The sequence below is a fragment of the Camelus ferus genome, chromosome 25 (assembly GCF_009834535.1).
Source record: "Camelus ferus isolate YT-003-E chromosome 25, BCGSAC_Cfer_1.0, whole genome shotgun sequence".
Taxonomy (NCBI): domain Eukaryota; kingdom Metazoa; phylum Chordata; class Mammalia; order Artiodactyla; family Camelidae; genus Camelus; species Camelus ferus.
Genome location: NC_045720.1, coordinates 23,559,897 through 23,584,650, shown reverse-complemented (window position 1 = coordinate 23,584,650; position 24,754 = coordinate 23,559,897). Strand labels below are relative to the sequence as shown.

At 37.0% G+C, this 24,754-nt stretch overlaps 2 protein-coding genes and 1 long non-coding RNA gene across 9 annotated transcripts in view; 2 read left to right on the top strand and 1 right to left on the bottom strand.

Annotated features, from left to right (window-relative positions):
- PKHD1L1 (PKHD1 like 1) overlaps positions 1–4,457 on the top strand; it is a 133,712-nt gene extending 129,255 nt beyond the window's left edge. For all 6 annotated transcript variants that reach the window (XM_032467653.1, XM_032467655.1, XM_032467652.1 and 3 more), the window contains 2 exons: positions 1,873–2,097; positions 4,129–4,457. In XM_032467653.1, coding sequence (XP_032323544.1) covers positions 1,873–2,097; positions 4,129–4,139 — 236 coding nt within the window. In that variant the 3' untranslated portion in view covers positions 4,140–4,457. The remainder of the gene's footprint in view (positions 1–1,872; positions 2,098–4,128) is intronic.
- Positions 280–14,104, bottom strand: LOC116659748. Its single transcript, XR_004315083.1, has 3 exons — positions 13,968–14,104; positions 908–1,021; positions 280–804 (listed from the first exon to the last, which is right to left on the bottom strand). It is a non-coding gene; the product is annotated as an uncharacterized LOC116659748 (long non-coding RNA).
- EBAG9 (estrogen receptor binding site associated antigen 9) overlaps positions 13,461–24,754 on the top strand; it is a 23,410-nt gene continuing 12,116 nt past the window's right edge. Inside the window, exons 1-2 of one of the 2 annotated variants that reach the window (XM_032467669.1) lie at positions 13,461–13,684; positions 22,738–22,835. In XM_032467669.1, the coding sequence (XP_032323560.1) occupies positions 22,753–22,835 (83 nt within the window). In that variant the 5' untranslated portion in view covers positions 13,461–13,684; positions 22,738–22,752. Of the gene's footprint in view, positions 13,685–13,942; positions 14,278–22,737; positions 22,836–24,754 lie in introns of those variants that run through there. The other variant, XM_014561698.2, reaches the window with a different exon arrangement.

Genomic DNA, 24,754 nt, shown 5'->3' with positions numbered 1-24,754 from the left:
GAGAAGTGTCATTGATTCTGATACCTTCCTTCCTTCCTTCTTTCTAGCTTTCTGCCTTGCTTTCTTTTTTTTCATCAAGTGGAGGGTTTCAGTTCCCGGGTTGTGTATAGTAAGGAAGGTCAAGTATTGTCATCACTTCATTATTTTTAGATCAGTTAGTCAGTTTGTAGTTTAAAAAACTTTAATAACAGAATATATAAGAAAATTAATAAAGCATCCTCCTTGTAACACTTTCTAGTAGGTACCCCACCCTGTTAGTAACTGTGAGCAGTCCCCCTGCATATTAGACTGTAGCCACAGCGTGGCCCCACCCCCTCTTCTTCTCACAGCTCCACAAAGAGCAAAGCAGGGGCCACCAGGGCAGAGGAGGTGTGGGCTGTAGTTTCTAACACAGAAAACGAGGATGTGAGAATTAGGTTAAAAAAAAAAGTGGAAGAAGAAAGTAAACAGTTGAGGCTGCATCTTTTGAACAATCTGGAGAAATATTACTGCTGAATAATAACATTTGGGACATGTTTATTTAGCAACCTGTGTGATATATAGTGCTTGTCTCAGTTTCTGTTGCTACACAGCATACTGGCCCCATATCAAATGGCTTAAAACAGTCACCATTTAATTTGCTCACAATAGTGTGGGTTAGGAATCTGGGATTCTTATCTCTGCTCCGTGATGTGGGGGCCTTCGCTGGGATAGCTTGATTGGAGCCATGTCATGGAGGTTTTGATCTTGGATTTCGGCTGAGTTCTTCACTCCTCCCCCAGGGAGTGGCCTCTCCACTAGCCTAGCTTGGGAGTCTTCACAATACTGCAGGAGAAAAAACAAAACAAGAAAATCTAAATTCTTTACACATCAAAACCATTAAGAAAAAATACATTCATTTTTTTTTCAAACTGAAAAAAGGGAGCACTTATTGTCATGAATTGTATCAGTGGCAGAATATTCTGTAGTACAATGTCCTTCCGTCTCAAAGGTTACAGGATGCATTGCTATAGGAAGCACAATGTGGTCAGTAGATTCTCTTCTGAAAAAGAAAAGAACAAAAACATAAATGATTTTTTAAAAAAGATAATAGAAAAAAACGGATGAAAACTTTAGAATTCTACAAGTATTGCACACTCTGCTCTGTGTGGTCACCACTACTATTGACAGCAGTAGTCCAAGAATAAATTACATCAAGGAAAATAATGTTGGTTATCTGATGTTCACAAACTGTGGGAGGATTTAACACACTGCTTAAGATGAGTCCTTTAAGTTCCAAACTCTAAATATATCTAACAAGTGTTTCTTGAAGCTTGTCTACCTTGGAGAAAAAGAAAGAGAGGGTTCACAATCTTGCAATACAAAAGTAGCAAATGACTTAAAGCAAATGTGGAAAACAGTTAAAAATGGTTGAATCTACATGGAGGGCACATGGGTGTGTGTGGTACTCTTCTTCCAACTCTTCTTTATGTTTGAAATTTTTCAAAATAAAAAGCTCAATATCTACCCCTACTTCCCCCAAGTGAGGCTTCTTCACTCCTCCGTCCAGTGCATGGGGATCAGACAGACGCTCAGCACCCTCCCCTCGCTCCCCTACTGTCCCTCGTTTCAAACAGCCTCTCTCCAGTCCTGGGCACTGGGAAAGGACCCCTAAGGAACAGGTACTGATGCTACAGAAAGTAAGTCTACCCAGAGTCCCCCTGCCCATACTCTTCTAACTCTGAGACCCTCTCTACACTTGTTTATGCTTAAACTCATCCATTTGACTCAATTTCCAAAATTATTTCGTTAGGGATTATATAGTAATTCAAAGTCAATGAAAACCCAAGTGGGAGAGTATGAAAGCAAATAATAAAAGGAAGTCAAATACTATGATGATTTTTCCCCCCTCAGGAAAAAATTTAAAGATTGAATTTGTCCTGGATGACACGGTTCGGGCGGAGTCCAGGGCCTTCAGCCTCGCCGCACACTCTGTCTCCGGCGGCGGCGGCTACAGCAAAGCGCCCGCCGTGGGCACAGCCGCCCAGATGGTGACCACCGTAGGGAGCTGTCTGATGGGACGGCTGCTGCTCTCAGAAATATTTACGACTGCAGTTTTGATTTTGAACGTAACTCCAGGTAAGCAGAGTTCACTTTTTCTGTTTCTCTTCACGTACTTAGGTACCAGAAAATGTTTACTAAAGACTGAGTGCACGGCATGGCCCCGCCGCGGACACGAAGACGCAGAATCGAATCAGCCGTTGAGAAAGTGGCTTCAGTGGTAGAGACAAGACCACCCTACGGGAATGTTACTCACATTATATGATGGCATTTAAGATTGTGGGGAATGAGAAATGCAGGTTACGTTAGGACTGTTTCAGTTACCAGGGTCGGAAGCTCAGCTCCAACTGGTTTAGGAAATGAAGCGAACTCGCTTAACAGAGAAGTCTAGAAGTAGTCTGATTTCTGCCACGGCGAGAACCAAGGACTCAAATGATGGCATCCAGAACCTTTCTCTCTCATCTCTCGGCTCCATTCTTCTCAGTGATAGGTTTACTCCCAGGCTGACTCTCTGCCAACACCACCAACCCTCACCGTACAGGTACCTCCAAGCAACTTCGTTTTCACATTCTGCCGGCTCAGCAGCTAATGCAGAAAGAGCAAACCTCTTTCCCAACACTGCCGGCAAACATCCCAGAGCTGTCATTGGCTGGGGCTGCCTGCCCTTTCCTGAACCCATCACTGTGGCCACAAGACGCTGTGAATCTGAGATGGGGTAATAATTTAAAAGGACACCAGTATTTCAGTAGTAAAAGCCAAGACTAGATTTTAAAGTTAAATATGAATAAGATCAGGATGAAGGGAAATAATAAGGATGGTTCTGGGAGTAGCAGAACATACTGGAGGCCGGGGCTTCAGGAAGAAATAATCCTTTCCTCCCTCCTGATGGTAGAAACTAATTCGAAGCCAGCTGTCAAGGGAGAAGCATGGTTTCAAGAAACCCAGCCCTGGCTTCGTACAGCTAATAGGGCAGGAAGGGTTTGGAGCTGAGGGATAAAAGATAAAGACCAGCACAAAAGTTATTGTATTTTAATGCCAGTTTTCTTGTCTCCACAATTCTAACAGAAGTAAAACTTGTCTATTTTATAATAGCATGATAGCATGATTGCTTCAGTTCATTTGTTTCTTCTCAGAAGCATTAAAATATAAGGTATAAGTAGTGCTTATTATATATTTGTACATTTTGTGTCTCCTCATTAAATGCATTTTTTCCTAATTATCTTCACCAACTTTCCTCCTGCTTGTACTTGACAACTTAGGGATTTTACAAAATTCAGAAAATTCTATTTTCAAGTCATTAGTAAATAATATTGTTCCTGGTGTCTTTTTAGGACTGTTTTCCAGATTAAAAAGTTAATCACCAGCTTCTCCTTTGCTACTAAATAAACTATAATTCTTCAATTAAGACATAAGGTAGACACTATAGTCTTAGTTCTTTCAGGATGCTATAACAAAATATCACAGATTGGGTGGCTTAAAGCAGCAGAAATTTATTTCTTACAATTCTAGAGGCTGGAAGTCTGAGATCCAGGTGCCAGCATGATCAAATGAGGGCCCCCTTCTGGGTTGCAGACTTCCCACAGTATCCTCCGATGGTGGAAGGGCTGGGGAGTTCTGAGGGGACTCTTTTATGAGAACACTAATCCCATTCACGAGGGCTGCACCCTCAGGACCTAAGCATCTATCAGAGGCCCTACCTCCTAATAGCATCAAATTGGACGTTAGGTTTTAAAACATATGAATTTGAGGTGGAACATATTCAGACCATAGCAGTCTTTAATGAAATGAAAATCAATTTTTTATAACTTTGCATTCTGAATTACAGTATTTCACTTTTAAGAGTCATGAAGTTCCACTAAATAAAATGACAAAACTTGAATGTGAAAAATACAACGTATAAGCACCACAATTCTTTTTCCACAGCTCCACAAGGGTACATTATTGATGCTAACATTAAAGTGGTAAACTTTGAAATACTCATTTTTACATACTACTTTTGCCATATTAGTCATGCCATAAGATATTAGAAAAGTTAAAATTAATAAAACATATTGTAAATCACACTGTTACTGCTACTTAAAAAATATTTGTATTGTTTTTGCTTTTCAGGAAGCAACTGAAGTACTGTTGTGAAGAACAGGTTGAAACACAAATATAAGAACTGCTTATTTAAGAGCTATTTTGTTGCACAACAAGAAAAAGTCTACAGCATTGTCAAGAAAATATGCTAAAAATATTTTTGTAATATGTAAAATGCACTAATTAATTAGCTTTAATCACAAATCATATTTCTTCAAAATATAATTTTCTTTTGATTCCTTATGTTTGTATGTTCTTATTTCGCTTAAAAAATTTTTAGAAATCTTTGATTTGTGAGCAGATATACCACCTCCAAGTTGCTGAATCAACAAATCATAAAATTCTTTAAGTAGTTGAAAGATCTGGTCTAGTTGTTTTTTTTGTTGTTGTTGAGGTATAGTCGTTTTACAATGTTCTGTCAAATTCCAGTGTAGAAGATCTGGTCTAGTTTTGACTTAACTTCTTTAGATCAGATTGAAAGCATTTTGAATTGTTGTGTGTACTAGGGGAATCTGGTTTTCTCTATCCAGTCATAAGGCTCTGATTTCCAATGATCTAAGCCATTTTAATTTGTAAGGATTTTGAAGAAATGAGATTCTTTCAGACCTTTTTTTGAGACTAAATTGCTGTTTTTCAGATCCACAGGAATTCTAGATTATCTTAGATTTCTGGGCATGCCAATCCTGGCCAGAAAGAGTCTTCTTGGTGTTCCCGGAACAAGTCCAAACTCCTCTGCTTCCTCCTCCTTCCCACTCACAACTGTCACTTCTAAGAGTGTGACCTCCTGTAGCCCAAGGGTACACCAGAAGAGATACTTATTTTCAAGAGGAAAAAATTAGGGAATGCAAAAAAAGCCACAAATTAACATAGCTACATTAACCAAAAGCTCTCATGCTGTAAAAATTGCACTTTTTACTCAGAAAATTCTAAATGAAATGCTTAATTTAGAGGAATAAACCCAATAAACACTTTGTGGCCATGTTCAGAGCAAGTAGAGTTGGCACTCACAGGAGTTACCTTCTAGCACATGACACTCAGGACACATTTGGAACAGCTGAGAGAATCCAACGAAACCCAGAGCTGCTGCTTCTATATACCATTTCCTAGTATATTCACCCCAAGTCATTGTTAATCTTACTTAAGAGAAAAATTATTAACATTTACCATGTAGTAAATCCAAATATCTTTGTATATTTGTGGCATTTCATTCGGTCAAATCGACATCTATTTACCATTTATTGGATACCAGGCATTCTAGTGAGAAAAGTGCAAGGAATAAGATCCCATTTCTGCCATCCACGAGTTCACACGGTAGTTGGGAAAACAGTGTGGGAAAGGTGTTACACAAAGATACAACATACCACGTGAGAGGGACAGACGGTGCCAGAGGGGCTTAGAGGAGGGGCACTTGGCTGGGGGAGAGGGCATCCTGTGTGGATGGAGATGGATGAGGGACAGCTTCCAGAAGAAGATGGTTCTGAGATGAGTGTTGAGGAATAAAGCATGAGATTAGCCAAGGAAGAGTGTCCTGATAGAAGATGTGGCAAAAACAAAGGCTAAAACACCACTAGGTAGAGTTCCTTGAAGACATGAGGCTTTTCCTTACTCAACATTTTTCCTGCCATCTTACAAAGTATCTGGGACTAGTAGATGCAGACTCACTCTGCAGTGGATGAATGGAGCACGGGGAAATCAGCAGGCAGTCTGGTGCTACCTGAGCTCCAAACATGATCAGAGGAAAAGCAAGAGGCAAAGCTGGGGGGTGGGGTGGATGGGGTAGGGTGGGGAAAACTGCCATTTTCTGTGCTGCTTAGATTTACTCTGTAGGTCCCAGGGATGCAGTTTTAACCAGATTATTAAAACAGAAGTTTGGGCTAGGACAAATTGTAAAGGGAGGTTCTAACCAAAGATACAAAACTTAAAAGTAGGCTCAAGCACTAACTGACGGAAGTCTAATCAAGTATCAGTGCTCGACCCATTATATGCCCCAAACCCCAGGGAACACCTATTAAGCTTTCCACGGGGCCTAAATCCAGTCCTTTCCTCCTGACTCCTGGCGTTAGGAGCTGGTACCTTCACTCCTTCCCCTTTGTAAGAGAGCCTCCCAGAAGAGCCATCTCCAAAGAACTGCTCTCCAGACATCCTCCTCGAATCTTCTACTCTTTCAGACTACCTCCTTTAAAAGGGTCCTGCTTGGTTTCAGTCCCCTCTTTTCTTTGATACTTCTCAGTCCTGAGGGGCATAGGGGTGGGGCGAGAGAGGGAATAAAGTTTTGGAGAGAGATTAACTATAAACTCGGCAGGGGAACTGAGTTTTGGGGGACTGAGTTTCACTAATACAAGTCACTTGAATTTCTAAAAGGAATTTCTAAAAATTTGCTTCTTAGCCACAGACTTTGTTAAAAAGTTCCTGATTTAACTTCTCTAGGTTTTTGGCTATCTGCTCTTTTCTAAAGTTATTATATTTTTCTGAAATTATTATAGTACATACCCATAATTATTTATGCCAGATAAATTAGAACTTTGCTACTTTTTAAAATACCTAGTTGTTAAAAATCCATGAACAATATGGCTTCACATAGCCTTCATTCATAAACTAGCCACTTTTTAAAAAAATAATGTTTCTTTGAACAATCCTGCCTTAGAAATTCATGTTTAAATTTTTTAAAATACTTTTTAATGTAAGAAATGGCTGTTTAGCTGTTGAGCAGGTCATTAAAAAATACTTTGTGTATTAGTACTGTTTCTCCAGAATCTGAAAAATTCATAAAGTGAATAAAGTAAATATAATGTTCCCATTTTGGTCAACGTAAAAGACAGAGGATAAGGAGGTAATAAGAATATCTTCTGTATTTCTGGTAATAAGTGAAACATTTATATCTTGTACTGCTATCTCTGCTCTTTTCTAAGCGCTATCATTTTATGATGATTGCAATGATTTCTAGATGAGACATCTACTTTTACTTTTTCTCCATTTTATCTAGAGTACTATCTAAAATACTACTACTGCTACTACTATTACTACTAATAATAATAAAGATTTACCCATCCTTACTAAGTGCCAGAGACTACACTGAATGTTCTATGTGAATTCTTTTCCTTACATTTATGCTATGAATTTATTATCCCCTTTTCCAGATGAGGAAACAAAACTAAAAAGATGAACTTAAACCCCCAGTTCTCAGAGCTTTTACGAGTAAAACTGGGATTCAAATCTAACTCCACAGCCCAGTTTCAACATTTAACTGCCTCCCACTCTTCCCCAAGCAGTAGAAAATGTTTCACTGTGAAGAGAGATTTTTAGAAAAACACATTTATGTCCAAATTCCTGTTCAAATTCTAGGTTTATACTTTACCATCTCTATGCCCTCAGGCAAGTTCTTAGTCTCTCCTCTATTTTCAGTTTCTTCACCTATAAAATGCAGAAAATATCTACCTTGTAGTGTGGTATTTGAGGACCAGTGATATCATATATAAGACACCTAACCCAGTGCCCAACAAGTGGTAAGTCCTCAGTAAAAGGGAGCCACTCCTGTTATTTTTCTGACCATAATATTACCTATATTATGTCGATTGCTGGCCCAATAAACCATTAGGCTTCTTATTACACCAGAGCAGTGCCTCACATGTAATAAACACCATGTGAGTGTTAACTATTAGAATCATTTGCTGGGCACAGGGCCACCTAGAACAAAGACTATCTCTCAGCAGTGAGTGCAGTGAGGAGTGATCAACTTGTGTGCAGTGAGTTATAAAAACAAATAATCTTGTGGCATATTCTAGGAACTTTCCTTGAAAGATGGCTGTTAGGCATCCCTGTGCCCTTTCTTCATCCATTCCTGTTTCTCCTGCTACATGGAACAAGATGCCTTCTTGGACCAGGAGGACAAAGCCAGCCACTTTGGGGGGAGGGTGGAGAAAACTCAGCAGAAAGGAGTCTGGGCTAGTGGCAGCATCAGCCCTTGCTCTTTCAGGGTTTCACTACTACTTGGCCAGAGTCCTATTCCTAGCTATCTATCTCCTGGTTTTATCAGATGTCTAGGTGACAAAACGTGAGAGGAACAAGACAATAGGGAATTCATCCTTCCTACGGGGGAAGGTGGGCAGAGACAGTGCCAGAGCAAGGAAAGAGTTTTAAATACTACATACATCTTTGAAGTTATTACCTGTATACTCCAAAGCAGAGATGCTTAAACCTTGAGCTGAACCCATGGTGTATTTGGTTTAGGAAATGCATCTGAAACAGTTGGAGGGGCAAACCATGCTCATCAGTGGGCATTTTCAGCTTCCTTGGGCTGGCACCAGCTGGCAAGAAGTGTCCAATCTCCAGTGAGAGAAACATAGAGACTTATTCCCCCAAATTCACCTCCCCAGGGAGTAGCTACAGACACAATGCGTAAGACCAAAAAGGAAGGGGCATGCTCTTGGGGTTATAGTACGTATTTGAATACTTGTGGGCAGTCTGACCAGCTACAAGCCACATTACTTGCTGGCTCTGATATACTACTCCAGTTATTGTGATCAGATCATGCTAAAATTAAAAGTCTCCTCAGGAAAAACTGTTCTTCCAGGAATTCTGTTTACTCATAATAAGCTGATTTTATCAGAGAAATACATTTAGGTTAAGGGCCATGTGTTCTTTTGATTCCTGTAACATACCTAGCACACACCGTGCCCATGGTTAAGTGTTGAGTAAATTGTTTAATTAAACAAATGAATAGACAGCATGATGAAACTTTTCCTCTAAAAGATTTTTGACATAAAGAAATCCTACCAAAATAGTATAGAAATTGTACTTTATCCTGATTTACTGCCTTAACATTTCAAATAACAGTGTCTGAAATTCACACCCAGTTAAAGACCACTAGTTATGGTAGCCATGGTAACAGGCTTAGTGCCTAAGAGCAGAAAAAATAACTCCTTTTGAGAAAGATACTTATGAGTGTGTCTGGCTACATGGCAAGAGTATTTTCCTTTGGCTTTTCTTTAATTTATATATTTAGGCAGATGATCGTTTATACATATAAGTTCTCCCTAGGAAGAGAGAAATAAACAGATTAAGTTTTTTATACTGAAATTTTCTAGCATGATTATAACATAGATTTAGTTCTCATTTATAAAGGATTTAATTTCAAATAAAAATTAAAGCAAGAAATATATATTCCATTGTGAGGAGGTGAGTAATTTTCACTGTATGATATTACATTATACACAGGCAAATGCCTTTAGCAAGAATTGCTGTGTCTAATATTTTAAAGGGCCAGAGGTGGTCACAGAAGGATCCAAGAGCAGCAGTTCGAAATAAAGAGATTAAAAGCAACAATCAAGACACGTATCCTCCTAAGTGAATTTGAATTAATGGAGGACAGCAAGTCTCTATTTTGAACAGGAGAGTTAGCATGAAGAAGTACGTGCTTGAAAAATATTTCTATTAATCATGCAGTGAAGTACAGAGCTTATTTAGAGGATCAAAGATCGTTACGATAATCCTGGCTTGTTAAAATAATAGACACTGAGAAGGAAAAAATGGACAAAAATTGTCAACAGATACTATTATGAGAAAAATATACCATGAATATTGAGAAAAAATATGGAGAGGAAAGGGTAGTGTTGCAGGCGTTTTTGTTCTAACAGCTGCTCTTTTACCCTGTCTTTAAAGCAAAGGAAGCAAAAGAGGTGGGGTGGGGGTGGGGGGTGTACTCAAAGCATAGTTTCAAAGCTGAGTGTTCCCTCTTCTTTCCCCCTAATGTGTTACTAATAAATAGATCTCTTTCTGGTTGCTGATGACAGAAAATTCACCTCTGTTTTCCCTGGAAGCACTATTCCTTGTTGTGAGCTAAAAGAAGAGTCTATGGACTTGAAGATGATAAACCTGTACGCCTAAAAGCTTTCATCAATTTTACCGCTTTGTTTCCAACACATTTCCACATATGTTATGTTATTTACTTTGCAAAATAAATCCACAAGGCAGGAATTATTAACCTAATTTTGCAGATGAGAAAACTAGGGTTCAAACTTATTCAAGATCAAAGCCACAATGTCCATCACGCTGTCGCTAAATAGATTAGGCTTTCATTGCTGGTTCAGTGTTGTTTTATTTTTAAGTTTTCAATTCATATACAAGATAAATCATGCTATAAACTGTTGTTATATTGGTTATATGAATCTCAACACATTTACCCTTAAAAATAATAAATGGCATTAGATTGCCAGACCTGCTCAGATCAAGTCTACTTAACTCAAAATATAACTGAACTATATTACAGCTCTAATAACAACGTGGACAGTAGCCAAAAAGTATTACATTACTGAACCTCACTACTGGAACATAGGAGTGAAGAGTTCAACCCATCTTTTTATTTGATTCCATTTCTAGTAAAAGATACGGATTTTTTTTCAATTCCTATCCAGGCCTCTTCTGAAGGGACTTGATTAACTAAATTGTCCTTAAACATGGATCTGCCTGTATTTAGCAATAAAAATTACTACAAATTGAAGATATGCTATAGTAATAATTATGATGAAAAATATTTATTTAAATGCTTCATACAAAGTTAATTTTAACAGAAAATAAATTAAAAAGCTGTTTCAGAAAAGATATATGCACCCCTATGTTCAATGCAGCATTATTTACAACAGTCAAAATATGGAAGCAACCTAGATGTCCATCAATAAATGAATGGATAAAGAAGACGTGATATATATATATATGTATATATATATATATACACACACACACACACACACACATACACACACATAATAGAATACTACCCAGCTATAAAAAAGAATAAAATCTTGCCATCTGCAACCGCGTGGATAGACCTAGAGGGTATTATGCTAAGTGAACTGAGTCAAACGGAAAGACAAATACTGCATGTTTTCATTTATATGTGGAATCTAAAAAAACAAATGAACAAACAAAACAGACAGATTTATATAGATTTATACAGAGAACAAATTGGTGTTTGCCAGAAGGGAGGAGAGGGTTAGGGGGTTGGGAGAAATAGGTGAAGGGGATTAAGTGGTACAGACCTTCAGTTATAAAATAAAAAAGTCATCGGGATATAATACAGCATAAGGAATATAGTCAATAATACTGTAATAATTTTGTATGCTGACAGTTGGCTACTAGACTTATTGTTGTAATTATTTCATAATGTACTTGATTGTCAAATCACTATGTTGTACACCTGAAACTAACAGAATGTTGTACATCAACTATACTTCAATAAAAAATTAAAAATAAGCAGTTTCAGGGATTGACCCTAAATATTAAATGGTGATTATGGATATTAAAAAATAGGGGGAGGTTATAGCTCACTGGTAATGTGTTTGCTTAGCATGCACAAGGTCCTAGATTCAATCCCCAGTACCTCCACTAAAAAAAAAAAAGTCTAATTACCTCCCCCCCAAAAGAAAAAATAAATAAAATGATTCTCCAGCATATTAAAATGTATTATTTTGAAGGCAAGCAAAATTCTCTAGAAGAGAAAGATCAATAAAACAATTCGTTAAAATTATCACCAGATAATCCTTTGCTTTCAAATGTTCAAAATCCACTATATGAGCGGCAAGGCTTTGTCTTGCTTGATCAAGAAATGAATATGATTTTATGATCTTTATTCAACCATGAACAGCTACTCATCAATAAAAAGCCATTAATGTCCAAGTCAGAACAGCAGGTCTAAGATTGTGCTAAGGAAAAAACCAACCCTTAAGCAAAAAGCCAGGGAACTGAGTTTGGCAAAATCTGGAAATGCTGAGTTGTGTTTGCAAGGTCTGCCCCACTCCCCAGGCAGGCATGGAAAGTCAGTCGACAATACTCATACCTAGCTGGAGAACTCAGAACAAGGACGCCTATCCAGGCTTTGAACAGGGAGAGTAAGTGATGAGTTGGAAGCTGACAAAATGAATAAATCAAGCTGGGGGTTGGGGATCATAGATCAGGTTATGTCCCTATGCTCCTCCCACTTGACATTTGGTGGTTCCCCATCCCCATCTCACCCAAGTCTTGGGCAGAGGTCAGGACTTCAAACTGCACACATCCAAGACGTGGTCCCCAAGCAAAATCCCAAATTACTGGCACCTGTGATCCCCAATTACAGGATTACTAGTCATCAACTAGGGTAAAGATGACTTTTAAATAGTCTTTTATAGGTAATTTTAAAGTAAATTTTTAGTTTGCAGTATTTAGCAAGCGTTCTGTTTCTTTTGTTATTGTAGTAGAAAACAAGTATTCAATACTTGTTTCTAGAAAAATATATATCTTTTCATTTGCAAATGGAAATTTTAATAAAGAAAATAAGAATAATAAGAAAGAAGGGAATATAGGGATATAGTAAACAAGTTGAAGCAAAAAATACAAGTCACTAAGGAAAAGCATTTTGAAAACATGTTCATGTCAAAATGTAGGCTATTTTGGATTATTAAAGTTTGAATTATTGTAATTTAGGCATTTGTTAGAGCAGGTGTTTAAAAGGACTGCAGAGGGTCAAGTTGACTTCGGGAGGTGTAGTTACTGGGAATGATATGTAGTAACGGAGTAGTAAGAGCAGCTCTTATCTGTGAATGTTTGCTTTGTAACTAAGCTTGCAATCATTAGCCACGAAGTAGGCACTATTATAGCCATTTTACTGATTAAACTGGGGTTTGAGATGGAGTAGCTTATCCAAGGATACACAGCCTCTTTTCAGAGCAACAGTCATAAACATTCTCTTCTTCCTTCTCCTTCTTGGGAATAAAAAAATTATTAGTAGAAACGTGCTTCAGATTGGGGTGGCGTGGAGAGGGTGGAGGTACTAGGAAGTTAAGTGGGCGGGTAAGTGCTGGTCAGGATGTCAGAACAAACTTTTAAACTTCCAGTTAAAGGAAATTAAGTTAAAAATTACTTCGAAAGTCCTGAATTAAATTCAGCGTTCAGCACCCCTAATGGTCGAGATCTGGCCTACCCAGATCCATCATTCTGAGGCATTTTTTGCAATCTAAACACTGTTTTTCTTTGGTCCCATCTGGTAGGGGGATTCTGTGGGTTTAACGAAAAGAGGTATGGTTGGAGCGGAGAAACGCTGTACCGAATGCGCGGCATCACAGGATGCAACCAGACACTCCGCAACAACAGTCTGTACCACCAGCAACCGTCACATACACAGAAAACTGCGCCTGACCAGTCGAGGCCGCTGCCACGCCAGCCGTCGCCGTTAGCCCCGCCCCCAGCGCTCATTGGCTTTCAACCCCGACGCCAGACCCGTAACCTCTCGTCTATTGGTCCAGACAGGACCGGGGCGGGGTGCGGAAGTGAGGGCCTGGAAACTACCGAGAGCCGTCCTGGAGAGCGAAGGAGGAGGGGCAGGGGGTGGGACTAGGGGAGGGTTTCCCGAGGAAGGGGCGGCCATGGCAGCTGCGCGGCGGCAACGGCGGCTGAGGAGGAGCGCGCGCCCGGCTTTGAATGAGCGGTGCTGGGACTGAACGGGCGGAGCGCGAGCTCGAGGAAGCGACCGGCAGCGCGCGTGCGCGCGCCTTGTGTGCGCGCGCGGCCCGCGGCAGCTCGGAGTCTCCGCCGGGCGGGCGGGGAGGGGGAGGGGCAGGTGAGTGTGTGCGGCTTGCGCGTGCCCGTGAGGGGCTTCCCTCCCCCACCCCACCCCCACCCCGATCACTACCCCGGTCTTGGGGGGGGTATCTTCTCCCCTTCCGTGATTAGCCCTTCTCTCCATCCCGCACTTCCCGCCCTCCTGCCTTCCTTTTCGCCCCTCCACCCAGTTTCCCCCGACCGAGGCCGACTGCCACTCTAGGGTAGTGTTTCCGGGTCAGTGTGACCTTTGGGGTGATGGAACCGCGACCCGGAGCGGGCCCCGGGCGTGTAGCTCTTACCATGCCGCGCTTACGCGTGGGAGACCGGCCTGCGGAGCGGCTGCCGGGAAACCCTCGAGTCCCCAGATCCGCTCCCCACAGGGAAATTTGCCCGTTCTCCCTGCCCCTCTTCTACTGGCCTTGCTCCTTCTCAGGCAGATTTTTCCACAATCCGAATCCCAGCCCACCCGGCACCCACTTGGAACAATTTAGAGCGTTTCACAAAACGCCGTGCGCATGGCGTCGGATTGTGTAACCTGAAAACGCCCCTGTCGTTTTTCTCATCTGTACAGTGGGTATGATTTTTTTTTTTTCCATCAGCCAGTTTCAGGTGGGTAATCTGAAGTTAAAGCATTTTAGTTATGAAACTCTTCTTTTTGAGTCTTTCAGGGGACTTTTCTTTGCCTTTGTAAGAGCTTCACTGGTGTTACGTATTTGAGGGCCTGACTTTGAGTTGCTAGTCATGGTCCAGTGTTCCAGTGTTCGCCCCACTCTTTCTCTTACACTCTACTTCTAGTTCCCTATCTCTTGCCGCTGCCGAACGTTGATTTTTCAGATTTACGTAATTTCAGGTAGACTTTGTTTTTGGAGCCTTCCAATATTCCTTAATCTACTTGAAGGAGTTACAAACTTAAGTTTAGGGCTGTTCTGTACAGTACTAGATCACATGGTGTTTCAAATTTTGGTATTAAAAAATTCAAAAATACAGTTTTAGAAGTAGAGCCGTTGATGACTCGTTTAGTGTGTACCAGCATAGATGGTAGCTTGATTTATTTAACGAATATAGTAACTCTGCTGAAAAGATCTCACCAGCAGTTTGCAAGGAATTACAGGGAGGAAAGAGACATTTAATCTTTCAGTTTCTAATGCAGCATTCTTTTTTTAAATTGTAGGTGAATCTTTTTCACTTGACACAGCCAAGCTTTCATTCTTAGTGGTTTTCTGGAGATGTTAGTCTAAAATCCCTGAGAGTAAGTTGCTTCGTGGTTCTGAACTTTATTCTGCTATATCAAGTTTTGTTATTTTTCTTGTAATTTTAAGGGAATTTTAATTTTACGATTACATTATATTAGCATTTCTCAGTTCTGGAAAGCAATCAAAAAGTAAGGTAGCTGAAGATACATACCCCTCAAATTGGTGACCTAGAGAGCATTTCAAAAATCAACTGAGGCAATGACTATAAAATTAAAGATTTCTTAAATGGGATATGGTATGAGAAGAGCCTGGGCTTTGAGGTCAGTCTCTAAATTGTGGGTGAATGAATCTGAACTTCACTAATAGATGAAGTCAGGGTCATCTGTTAAATGAGAGTAATGAAACTCACCTCTTGTTTTTGTCCTTAGGATTACAGTGAGGCTATAGAGCATACATCCTCTAGAACAGTATTAAATGCTCATGGAATGATAATTTCCCTTCATTCAACAAGTATGTGTGTACCTAGCATGTACTTGGCATTGGCTAAGACCTAGGAATACTGAACTGAGCAAGACTGATGGGAACATTCTCTCCCTAGTCCTGCCCGTAGTCACTAGCTTGTGACTATTAAGCAGCGGGCACAAGATTTCTCTGTACTGGGTCAGTAGTGTTTCCCTTCACTCAGGGTAGTATCTGTTGCATAAGCATAATACGTGCTAAATATATATATATATACATATATATATATATATTACTGAATTAAATTGGAACATTAAAGTAAATATGGGTCTCAAAGAATATTCCTGCCTGCAAGTCACTGTAATTGATAAAATCAAAAGTGTTGCATCTTGATAGTTAAATTGATTGCATTTTCCCCGTTTTGGTTCAGCTAGTTGTAAAATTACTCTTGGATCCATCACTGAATTACTGAGAATGTTTATTGTTTATGAGATATTCTTGGCTTTTGAATTAAATAGAGCTAGGATTGAATTTAGATCATTGGCTGTACTATCATTGGCTGTGCAATCATGGAAAATGAGAATAATAATATCTACTGCATAAGGTGGTTTTATGGGTTAAAATAAGATAATATGTAGATAGTACTTGGTACATAGTAGCTTCCCTCTTTCTTATCACAAAAGCAAATTTTCCATAGAATGAGGATATTCTTAATTGTGAAGGAGAGAATTCTAGTCTAGTGTTAATAATAGTCCTACTTTCTAATTTACTGTTGGAACAAAACTCTAAATTTTATTCCCAGTTATCATTGAAGTTATTCAGGTTGATAAATACTTATTGAACAATGACACATAGCATTATTTGTGGCAAGGTGATGACCACTGTTAACTAAGGCTCTCTATGAAATTTATTCTCAACTCTTAATTTATATATATCCTGAGACCCACTCTGCTTCATAGTCTTTAAATGCTTTCACCCTTTAAAATGTCCTGATAGAGTATCTCCTCAGCTCTGTTGCCTTTTCCCTCTAGTGTCACATGCTCTGCAGTCTCTCTTCTAGTTATCTTTTTTTTTAAAAATTTTTCTGAAATTTTAAGCTAAATCTTCATTTAGGGAAGTTTGCTTTGTTTGGTTGAGTTTTATTCTTGACAGTCAGCTTTAAAATGAAGCTTTTATTCATCGTAATTGTTCAGATCATTCTACTCATAATGAAACAGTCAAACCTTTCAGGTCTTATTTTGCAAATGGTAACTGGACATACTAGATAAGATCCTCATGGGAAGGATTGTGCAGGATGGATAAGGTATAGAGAAATAACTAAGTACAAAGCAGAAAATAAAAGTGCAGTCAGAAGAATACTGGAATTAAGACTTTGCAGTAGTTCAGCAAGAAGTAATAAAGGCTTATGCTAGGGAGATGGCAGTGGAAATAGGGAAGAATATGGATGGGCAGTATTAGGAAATGGAGTAAAGTCTTTTTGGCAGTTTGCAGGTTAGGAGAAAGGAGGAGTCAGAGTTGTTGCGTTTTTTGAATCCTAGTAAACCACTGATTGGGGATGTTTTTGACAGAAGCATTTAAGTTGCTTGAAGAGTGAAATTCTTAATATGTTCTTGGTTCAATTTCTTTAAGTCGCAGTTCTTTCCCTCCTCTCAGTAGGCCAGCTCCAGATACAGACGTTCAGAAACCGTTCAGCTCATGTGGCGGTACAGCCTCACGAGCACTGCTAAGGGAGCCTTTGGAACTTTGTCACTGTAAAGAGTCTACTTCCTCTTTCTACTCTCTAATCTTAGAAGTAGACAACGTGTAGCCCTTCTTTAGAAGGGACTGGCTTGCTTTAGTAGTGGCTATACAGAGCAGTCAGGTACTGCAAGAGTTAACTGTGTTTTCCTTGCTTCCTAGTTTTGTTTTGTTTTGAATTTTTATATTAAGGTGTAACACACAGGCAGTATACATAGTAAAGTATGCTGGTATTGCTACCACTCAGATTGAGATGTAGATCTTAGTTCCTTGATGCTTCCATACCATCCCCCCACCAGAGGTGATCACTGTTTTTTAGTGTTTAATTTTTAACCTACTCAATATAATATCTTACTAGTTGATAACACTATTAACGTGCTGTTTTCAAGACTCTAGGAGGTAATTGCGCATATCTGATAAAAACAAAACAGTGCCCTCTGCTTTAATCCACATGAAATACATTTTAAAACAGTATATTATTAGTAGTACAGTGATGGTATATTTATCCAGGGAGATTTGAATCTTTATGTTATATTTATAAATTTTATTGTTTATCTTATACCCATATGATAGAATTTTTAAAAAGTCAACATTTCAGTTTTGAATAGATGGAACATACAGCTGTCCTTTTAATTTGGTTCCATGATAATTGTTACTTAAGTTATGTTTTATTTCCTTTTAAGTAAATATGTATAGAACTAAAGTCCAAATACACTGTTTATTTTTTTTTATTTTGGAAGAAATATCAAATAATGTTTTCCCCTTTTGTTTTATGGAATCACTCTACTCTAAATATTGGTATTAGTCAACTGTAACGATTGCTTGGAAAGTTGTTACTTAATGGACTGGGAGCAGGATGAGTTTTAGTTGTGTCTTTGTTGTTAGCTTCTTGCCTCACCTTGAGCAGAAAAGTTAACTTCAGTGTATCTTAGTTTGCTGGTTGAGAAAACTAACAAGTTGGATAATATATTGATACATTCAAACTACTCCAACATAGGAATCATATGATTCTAAATGCTTACTCAGTAATATTCTTCTGATGAGTAAAAGGCAAGGGAAAGCTAAAACATAAAATTCCATTGTCAGAAACACCATTCCTCTGTGTCTGTATATGCCTGTAATATCCTGTGACTTGATTTAACATGTGATCTACTCTACCTCTCTACAGTGGAAAAATGACCATCTCTCATGAATTAACAAATTTTAGATTCCTTTTCCCTCTTGTGTATTTATTTTGAAACTCTAAATGAGGAAACTGTGGTTATTTAATATATTTAATTCTAACTTGTGCCAAAGCTCATAATATTTAAATTAGTGCTTGTTAGGATAATATATATAGTACATATATGGCACAGGTGATTAAATGTGTAAAGAAATATTTGGAAACAGTGACCATGTTTAAAAGGCTAGCAAAACAGTACCTGGTTTTTTTTTTGTTTCTTTTTTTTTTTTGAGAACTTTTTATCCTGTGGTTGCCATGACTTTAACTAGTTCCCAATTCCATAGCATTTCTTTTATATGGAATCATATGTTTTGATTTAATCAGAGAGGCAGTATGTGTGTGTGATCTTTCAGGACTTGACCATTAGAATCAGACTCCTTGGGTTCAAATTCCACTTCTGTAACTTGCCATCTCTGTGTCTTCGGGCAGATTACTTAACCCCTCTGTGCCTTGGTTTCCCTATCTAAAATAGGGATAAAGGAGTACTTGCCTTAAGTCCTTCATAGGGTTGTGAGCATTAAATGAGTTATTACATGTAAAGCATTAAGAGGAAAGCCTGTAATAGAGTAAGAGCTGTTATGGTACATTGAAATGCTGCTATGAAATAGAGTTCCAGTCCTAGAGAAATTCTATAATATGTGTCCTGTCACGAACTGACCTAGTTTCCTAATGGAAGTTGACTCTCCAGAAAGAGTTATAAATAATCAATACAAGATAATGATATTAATGACTTCTTTTAAGATTCTAACCAGAATCTGAAACTTTCATAAATGATATATTGTTTAAAAAAATATCTTATTAGAGTAGATTGTTTTTACTAGATTTTTTAGCTACAGTTGACATACAATAAACTGCATGTATTTAAAATGTACAGTTTTATCAGTTTTGGTGAAACTGAAAACCACCTATAAAATCATCACCGTAATCAAAGTAGTAAGTATATCCAATACCTGCAAAAGTGTTTGCTCATGCTCCTTTGTAATCCATCCTTCCCCATCCCAAGGCATCAGTGATACACTTTTTGTTACTATAGATTTGTTTGTCTTTTCTAGAGTTTTTTTTTAATAAATGTCATCATATATTATATATATATATTTATATAGTTTCTTTCATTCAGCATAATTATTTTGAGATATATCTATGCTATTGCTTGCAATAGTAGTTCATTCTTTTTTGTTTCTGAATAGTATTCTGTTATGTGTATATACCATAATTTGTTTATCTGTTCACCTGTTAATGTATATTTCAGTTGTTTCCAGTTTGGAGCTATTAAAAATAAAGCTGCTATTCAGATACAACCGATTATTGTATGGGTGTATACTTTCATTTATCTTGGATAAATTCCTAGGAGTAGAATGGCTGGGTCATATGATACATGTTTGTTTAACTTTGTAAGAAACTACCAACTGTTTTCCAAAATGGCTGTACCATTTTATATTCCCACTACCAGTGTATGAGTTATGGTTGCTCCACATCCTTGATAGTACTTGGTATTTTTAATTTGAACCATTCTAATATGTATGTAATGGTTTTTAAGTATTGTTTTAATTTGCATTTCTCTGATGATTAATGATGTTGACCATTGTTTCATGTATTTATTTACTATTGTATATCTTTTTTGGTGAAGGGTCTATTCAGACCTTTTGCCCAGTTTTTAAAATTGAGTTGTTATTTCTTACTGAGTTTTGAGAGGTTCTACTATATTCTAGATACACGTCCTTTATCTGACTTACGCTTTGCAAAGATTTTCTCCCAATCTGTGGTTTGTCTTTTTATTCCCTTAACAGTGTTTCTGAGTTACAGAAGTTTTTAATTTTTATGAAGCCCAGTTTATCTTTTTAATGGATTGTGCTTTTGGTGTCATATCTAAAAAATCTGTGCCTAACTCAGGTCACAAAGATTTTGTTCAATTTTTTTTCTAGAAGTTTTGTGGTTTTAGGTCTTACATTTAGGTCTGTGATCCATTTTTGAGGACTTTTTGTAAATGGTGTGAAATACGGATTGAAGTTTTTTGGGTTTTGGTGGCTTTTGGGGGGCATATGGATATCTAGTTTTTCCAGCACTATTTGTCAAAAAGACTATCCTTTCTGCATTGAACTACCTTCATATCATCATCAAATTTGTTGCTCATGTTTTGTGAGTCTCTTTCTCTACCTTCTGTTCTGTTCTGTTGATCTGTTTATCAGTTCTGACTGCAGTACTGCACCGTTTTGATTACTGTAGCTTTATAACAAGTCTCACAATTAGGTAGTATTAGCTCTTCTACTTCATTCTTTTTCAACATTGTTTTGTCCATTATAGGTCCTTTACATTTCTATATGAATTTTAGAGTTAACTTGTTAAACTTTAGAGAAGGAAGCCTGCTGAGATTTTGATTGGGATTTCATTGAATCTCTAGTTCAATTTAGGGAGATTTGATATCTTAACAGTATCAAGTTTTGAGCCGTGAAAGATCTTTTTAAGTTAATTAGGGTCTTTTAATTTCTCTCAGCAGTATTTTATAGTATTCAGTAAGTATACAAGTCTTTTATTAGATTTGTCCCTAAGCATTTCATTTTTTTGTACTCTTACAAATGTTTTTTAAATTTCAATTTGTGATTGTTTGTTGTTAACATATAAAAATGCAGTTGATTATAGATTCCACTGAATGTTCCTACATAGACAGATACAGTTTTGTTTCTTCCTTGCAATGTGAATGCCTTTTGTTTCCTTTTCTTGCTTAATTGCATTTGCTAGAACCTCTGCTTCAGTGTTGAGTAGAAGTCATGAAAGCAGATGTTGTGTTGTTCATAATCTTAGGTGGAAAGTGTCCAGTTTTTCACCATTAAATCTCACGTTACTGTAAGTTTTTCATAGATGTCTTTGGTCAGGCTGAGAAAGTTCCCTTCTATTGCTATGTGTTTATATTCATAAGATATTGGTCTCTATTTTTCGTTTCTGGTAATGTCTTTGGTCTGAATTAGTATCAGTGTAATCTGGCCACAAAGAATAAGTTGGTAAATATCCCTTCTTTTCAGTTTTCTGGCAGTTTGTATGGAATTGGTATTACTTCTTAAGCATTTGGTAGAATTCACTGGTGAAGCCATCTGGGCTTGGGGAATTTTTAACTACAAATTCAATTTCTTTAGTAAGTATAGAGATTTTCAGGCTATCTGTGTCTTCTTGCTGTCCTTTCATAACTTGTTTCTTTCAAGAAATTTGTCCATTTCATCTCATTTGTCAAATATAGGCATAAAGTAATATTTTCTCAATATCCTCTTAATATCTGCAGATTCTCTAGAAATGTCACCTCTCTTTTGTGACACTGGCATAATTCAGTTATTAGGGGCATATATGTTTTGGATTGTTCTGTGCTTTTGATTAACAGACCCCTTTATCATTTTTAAATGAATATTTTTATGCCTGCTAATATTATTTTCCCTAAAATCTATTCTCTAACATTGAAATAGTCAATTCAGCTTTCTTTTGATTAGTGTTAGCATGGTATATTTTTCCCCCATCCTTTGCTTTTAACCTGTGTGTTTTTATATTTAAAGTACATTTCTTATAGGCAGCATATAATGATGTAATTTCTTTTTTATCCAATCTAACAATCTTTGGCTTTAAATTTGCATTTAGTGAGATTATTGATCCAGTTAGGTTTAGTTCTTTTATCTTGCTATTTGTTGTCCCATCTCATATTTGTTCCCCTTTACCCTGTTTTCTGTCACCTTTTCTATTGAGTATTTGTATCTCCTTTGTTGGCTTATTAGCTATAACTGGACTTTAGCCCTTAGAGAATATGACTTAGTTGATTTACTGGGGTGGGCCCAATTATCTTTATGCCTTAAAATCTATGTGGACCACTGAACCAGATGACCTCGAGTTACTTCTAACTTATTAGCTATGTGCCCTTAAGTTACTTGACCTCTCTTAATTTAATTTCCTCATCTGTAAAATGAGTAGAATAAAATGTATATATCTAAAAGTTAAAAGTTTAAAAATATTTTGACTAGTACTAATTATGTTCATATGATTCAAACCTCAAAAAGTACAGAAGACTCAGTATGTACTGTTTTATACCTTTTTTGATTTTTCATTTTTTGATAGAAAACAAATTGTAAATAAATAAATTATTAATAGGTAATTTAAGTAAAATTACTTTAAAAAACCATTCTGAGAATATTTTGAATAAATTTTTTCCCTCAACTATTGAAAACTCTTCAAAACCTTAGTTTCTTACACTTGATCTTAGCCATAAAGCTGAGAAGCAATTAAAAAAACCTTGGTTTCTTTAATTGTCAGTATGATTTACATTTTAGTTTTTAAATGTACTGTTTTATATTTGTGGTTTCTAAAGGAAAGTAAAAAAGTGTCTAATTTTCACAATTCATAATAGAACTTCTCAGGTTCACTTCAAAACAGGAGTATAGCTAATGAAATCACCATAATGCATTTATTTTTGTGCTTTTTCCACAGGTTTTGATTCTTACCATGGCTATTACACAGTTTCGGTTATTTAAAGTTTGTACTTGCCTAGCAACAGTATTCTCATTCCTAAAGAGATTAATATGCAGGTAAACAAATTTTATGTTCACACTAACCTGTTTATCTTCTTGCTAATTTTGGATCCCTTCATAACTACAAAAAGGCATGACATACTATTTTTAAGCTAAATTTCTTGATTGCAGTATTCATTCATTAATCTCTAGTATTTTTAATATTTTTTCAGATTTTTATATATTTTATGTATACTTTTATATATTTTTTCAGATCTAAGAAGTAGAGGTTCATTTCTTTTCATTCTTTAAAATTATTACGTCTTCCACTAAAATAACATTCTTAGTACTATATAATTTCAGAGATAAGCAAAGCAACTTTCATTATTATAATCATCAGAAAGTTTTTATGTACATAATTGTTTCATTATCAGGATGTTTTAAAGTGGTTAGATGGAATTAGACACAGGTATTTACATACTACATTATGAGTGTAATTTTTATATTTAAAAAAAAACTTTAACAGAGAAACCCTACACAAAAAAGATTTTTTTTTCTTGTCTCTTAAATAACATTCCAGAATGTGTAGGTGGTCCATGGCAGGTAAGTCCTTCTGCTTCAGTTAAGTCATCCACAGACCTGAATTCTTTCTATTTTGTCATAATGCTATACCCTAGAGCTACAGTTCCTTAGGCACTTCAGGGCTTCGCATTACACGCATGGGGTTGCCATAGGATATTTTAAATTTTTCAGTAAAACACGGTGAATATAATAGTCAATGTCTGTTAAACACTGCACAGACTATTGGCTCTAGGTAATTCACATGCGCAACATTAGATCCTACAGTATTACTTTTGATGATGTTCTTGAATGGTTGCGATAAGTTTTTGTTTACTTGTATTTTTGATGACCTATCTTTGTAAAGCTAGGATTTTATGTTATAATTAAAAGCAAGTACTGAACCAAAAGTAATATAGAACAGAAAATGACGGTGATGGTATCCAGTCTGATTCCAAGGGTTGAGAAGCTGTGTGGTATCCAACAGGTTCACACATTCCATTAGTAAGTAATTGTGGTTGTTAAAGAATGAAATCAAAATATTATTTTTCTTTAAATTCATATATATCTTTTTCTAGTGACTACTAAGCAGATAGGACATACGTAAGTATTACATTGTTTGGGTCTGACTACTTAATCAGTGGAACTGTTAGTATCCCTAGGCCAAATTGCTGACTCGCTAAGAGTAAGATAGGGTAAAAGAGGAAATGGAGGGCAGTCAGCTCTCTTTTTTTAGTGGATATGATTTAGAAGTTGCACATAACTTTGTTCACAGCCTACTGTCCAGAGCTTAGCCACTTAGCTGCAAGGGAAACTAGGAAATATACTATCTGCCTAAATGGCCATTTTATAACTACTAAAACTCTGAGGATTAAGTGGCATTGACTTTATTGTTAGAAGTAGCATGGCTGGGAATTAACTAGGTTAAAGCAGGATAAAATTGAGTATTAATTGCCAGGAGGTATGTTAATAGTGGTGATAAATTGTAGGTGTTCTTCTCTTTGGGTCTGTTATTTTCCAAAACTTTTGCTGAATACTGGTTACTTTTAGTATAAGATATTGTATTTGATTTAAAAATATTAAGGACATTTCTATTGTCACTAAATTTCTCTTGTCATTGTAAATATATTTAAGATTGATTGTATGTTCAGTTTTAAAGAAAACTAACCGTTTGTGGGAATAAGCATTTCATAAGTGTCAGAAGGAACCTAGATCATGTGTTCTAAAATACCAGGTTTACATCATAAATTTAGTAGTAACCTATATTGCTTTTCTATTCATCCTTTAAACAAATAAAGTATGATTTCTGAACTTAGCTAACTTTACCAGTTAGCTCTAAGCAGATGTTTTATAGATTATTTGAAGTGAAGCAAGTGACTAATCATTTATAATAGCTACCACTTTTTAACACCTTATTCTATAGCAGGCACTGTCTAGTG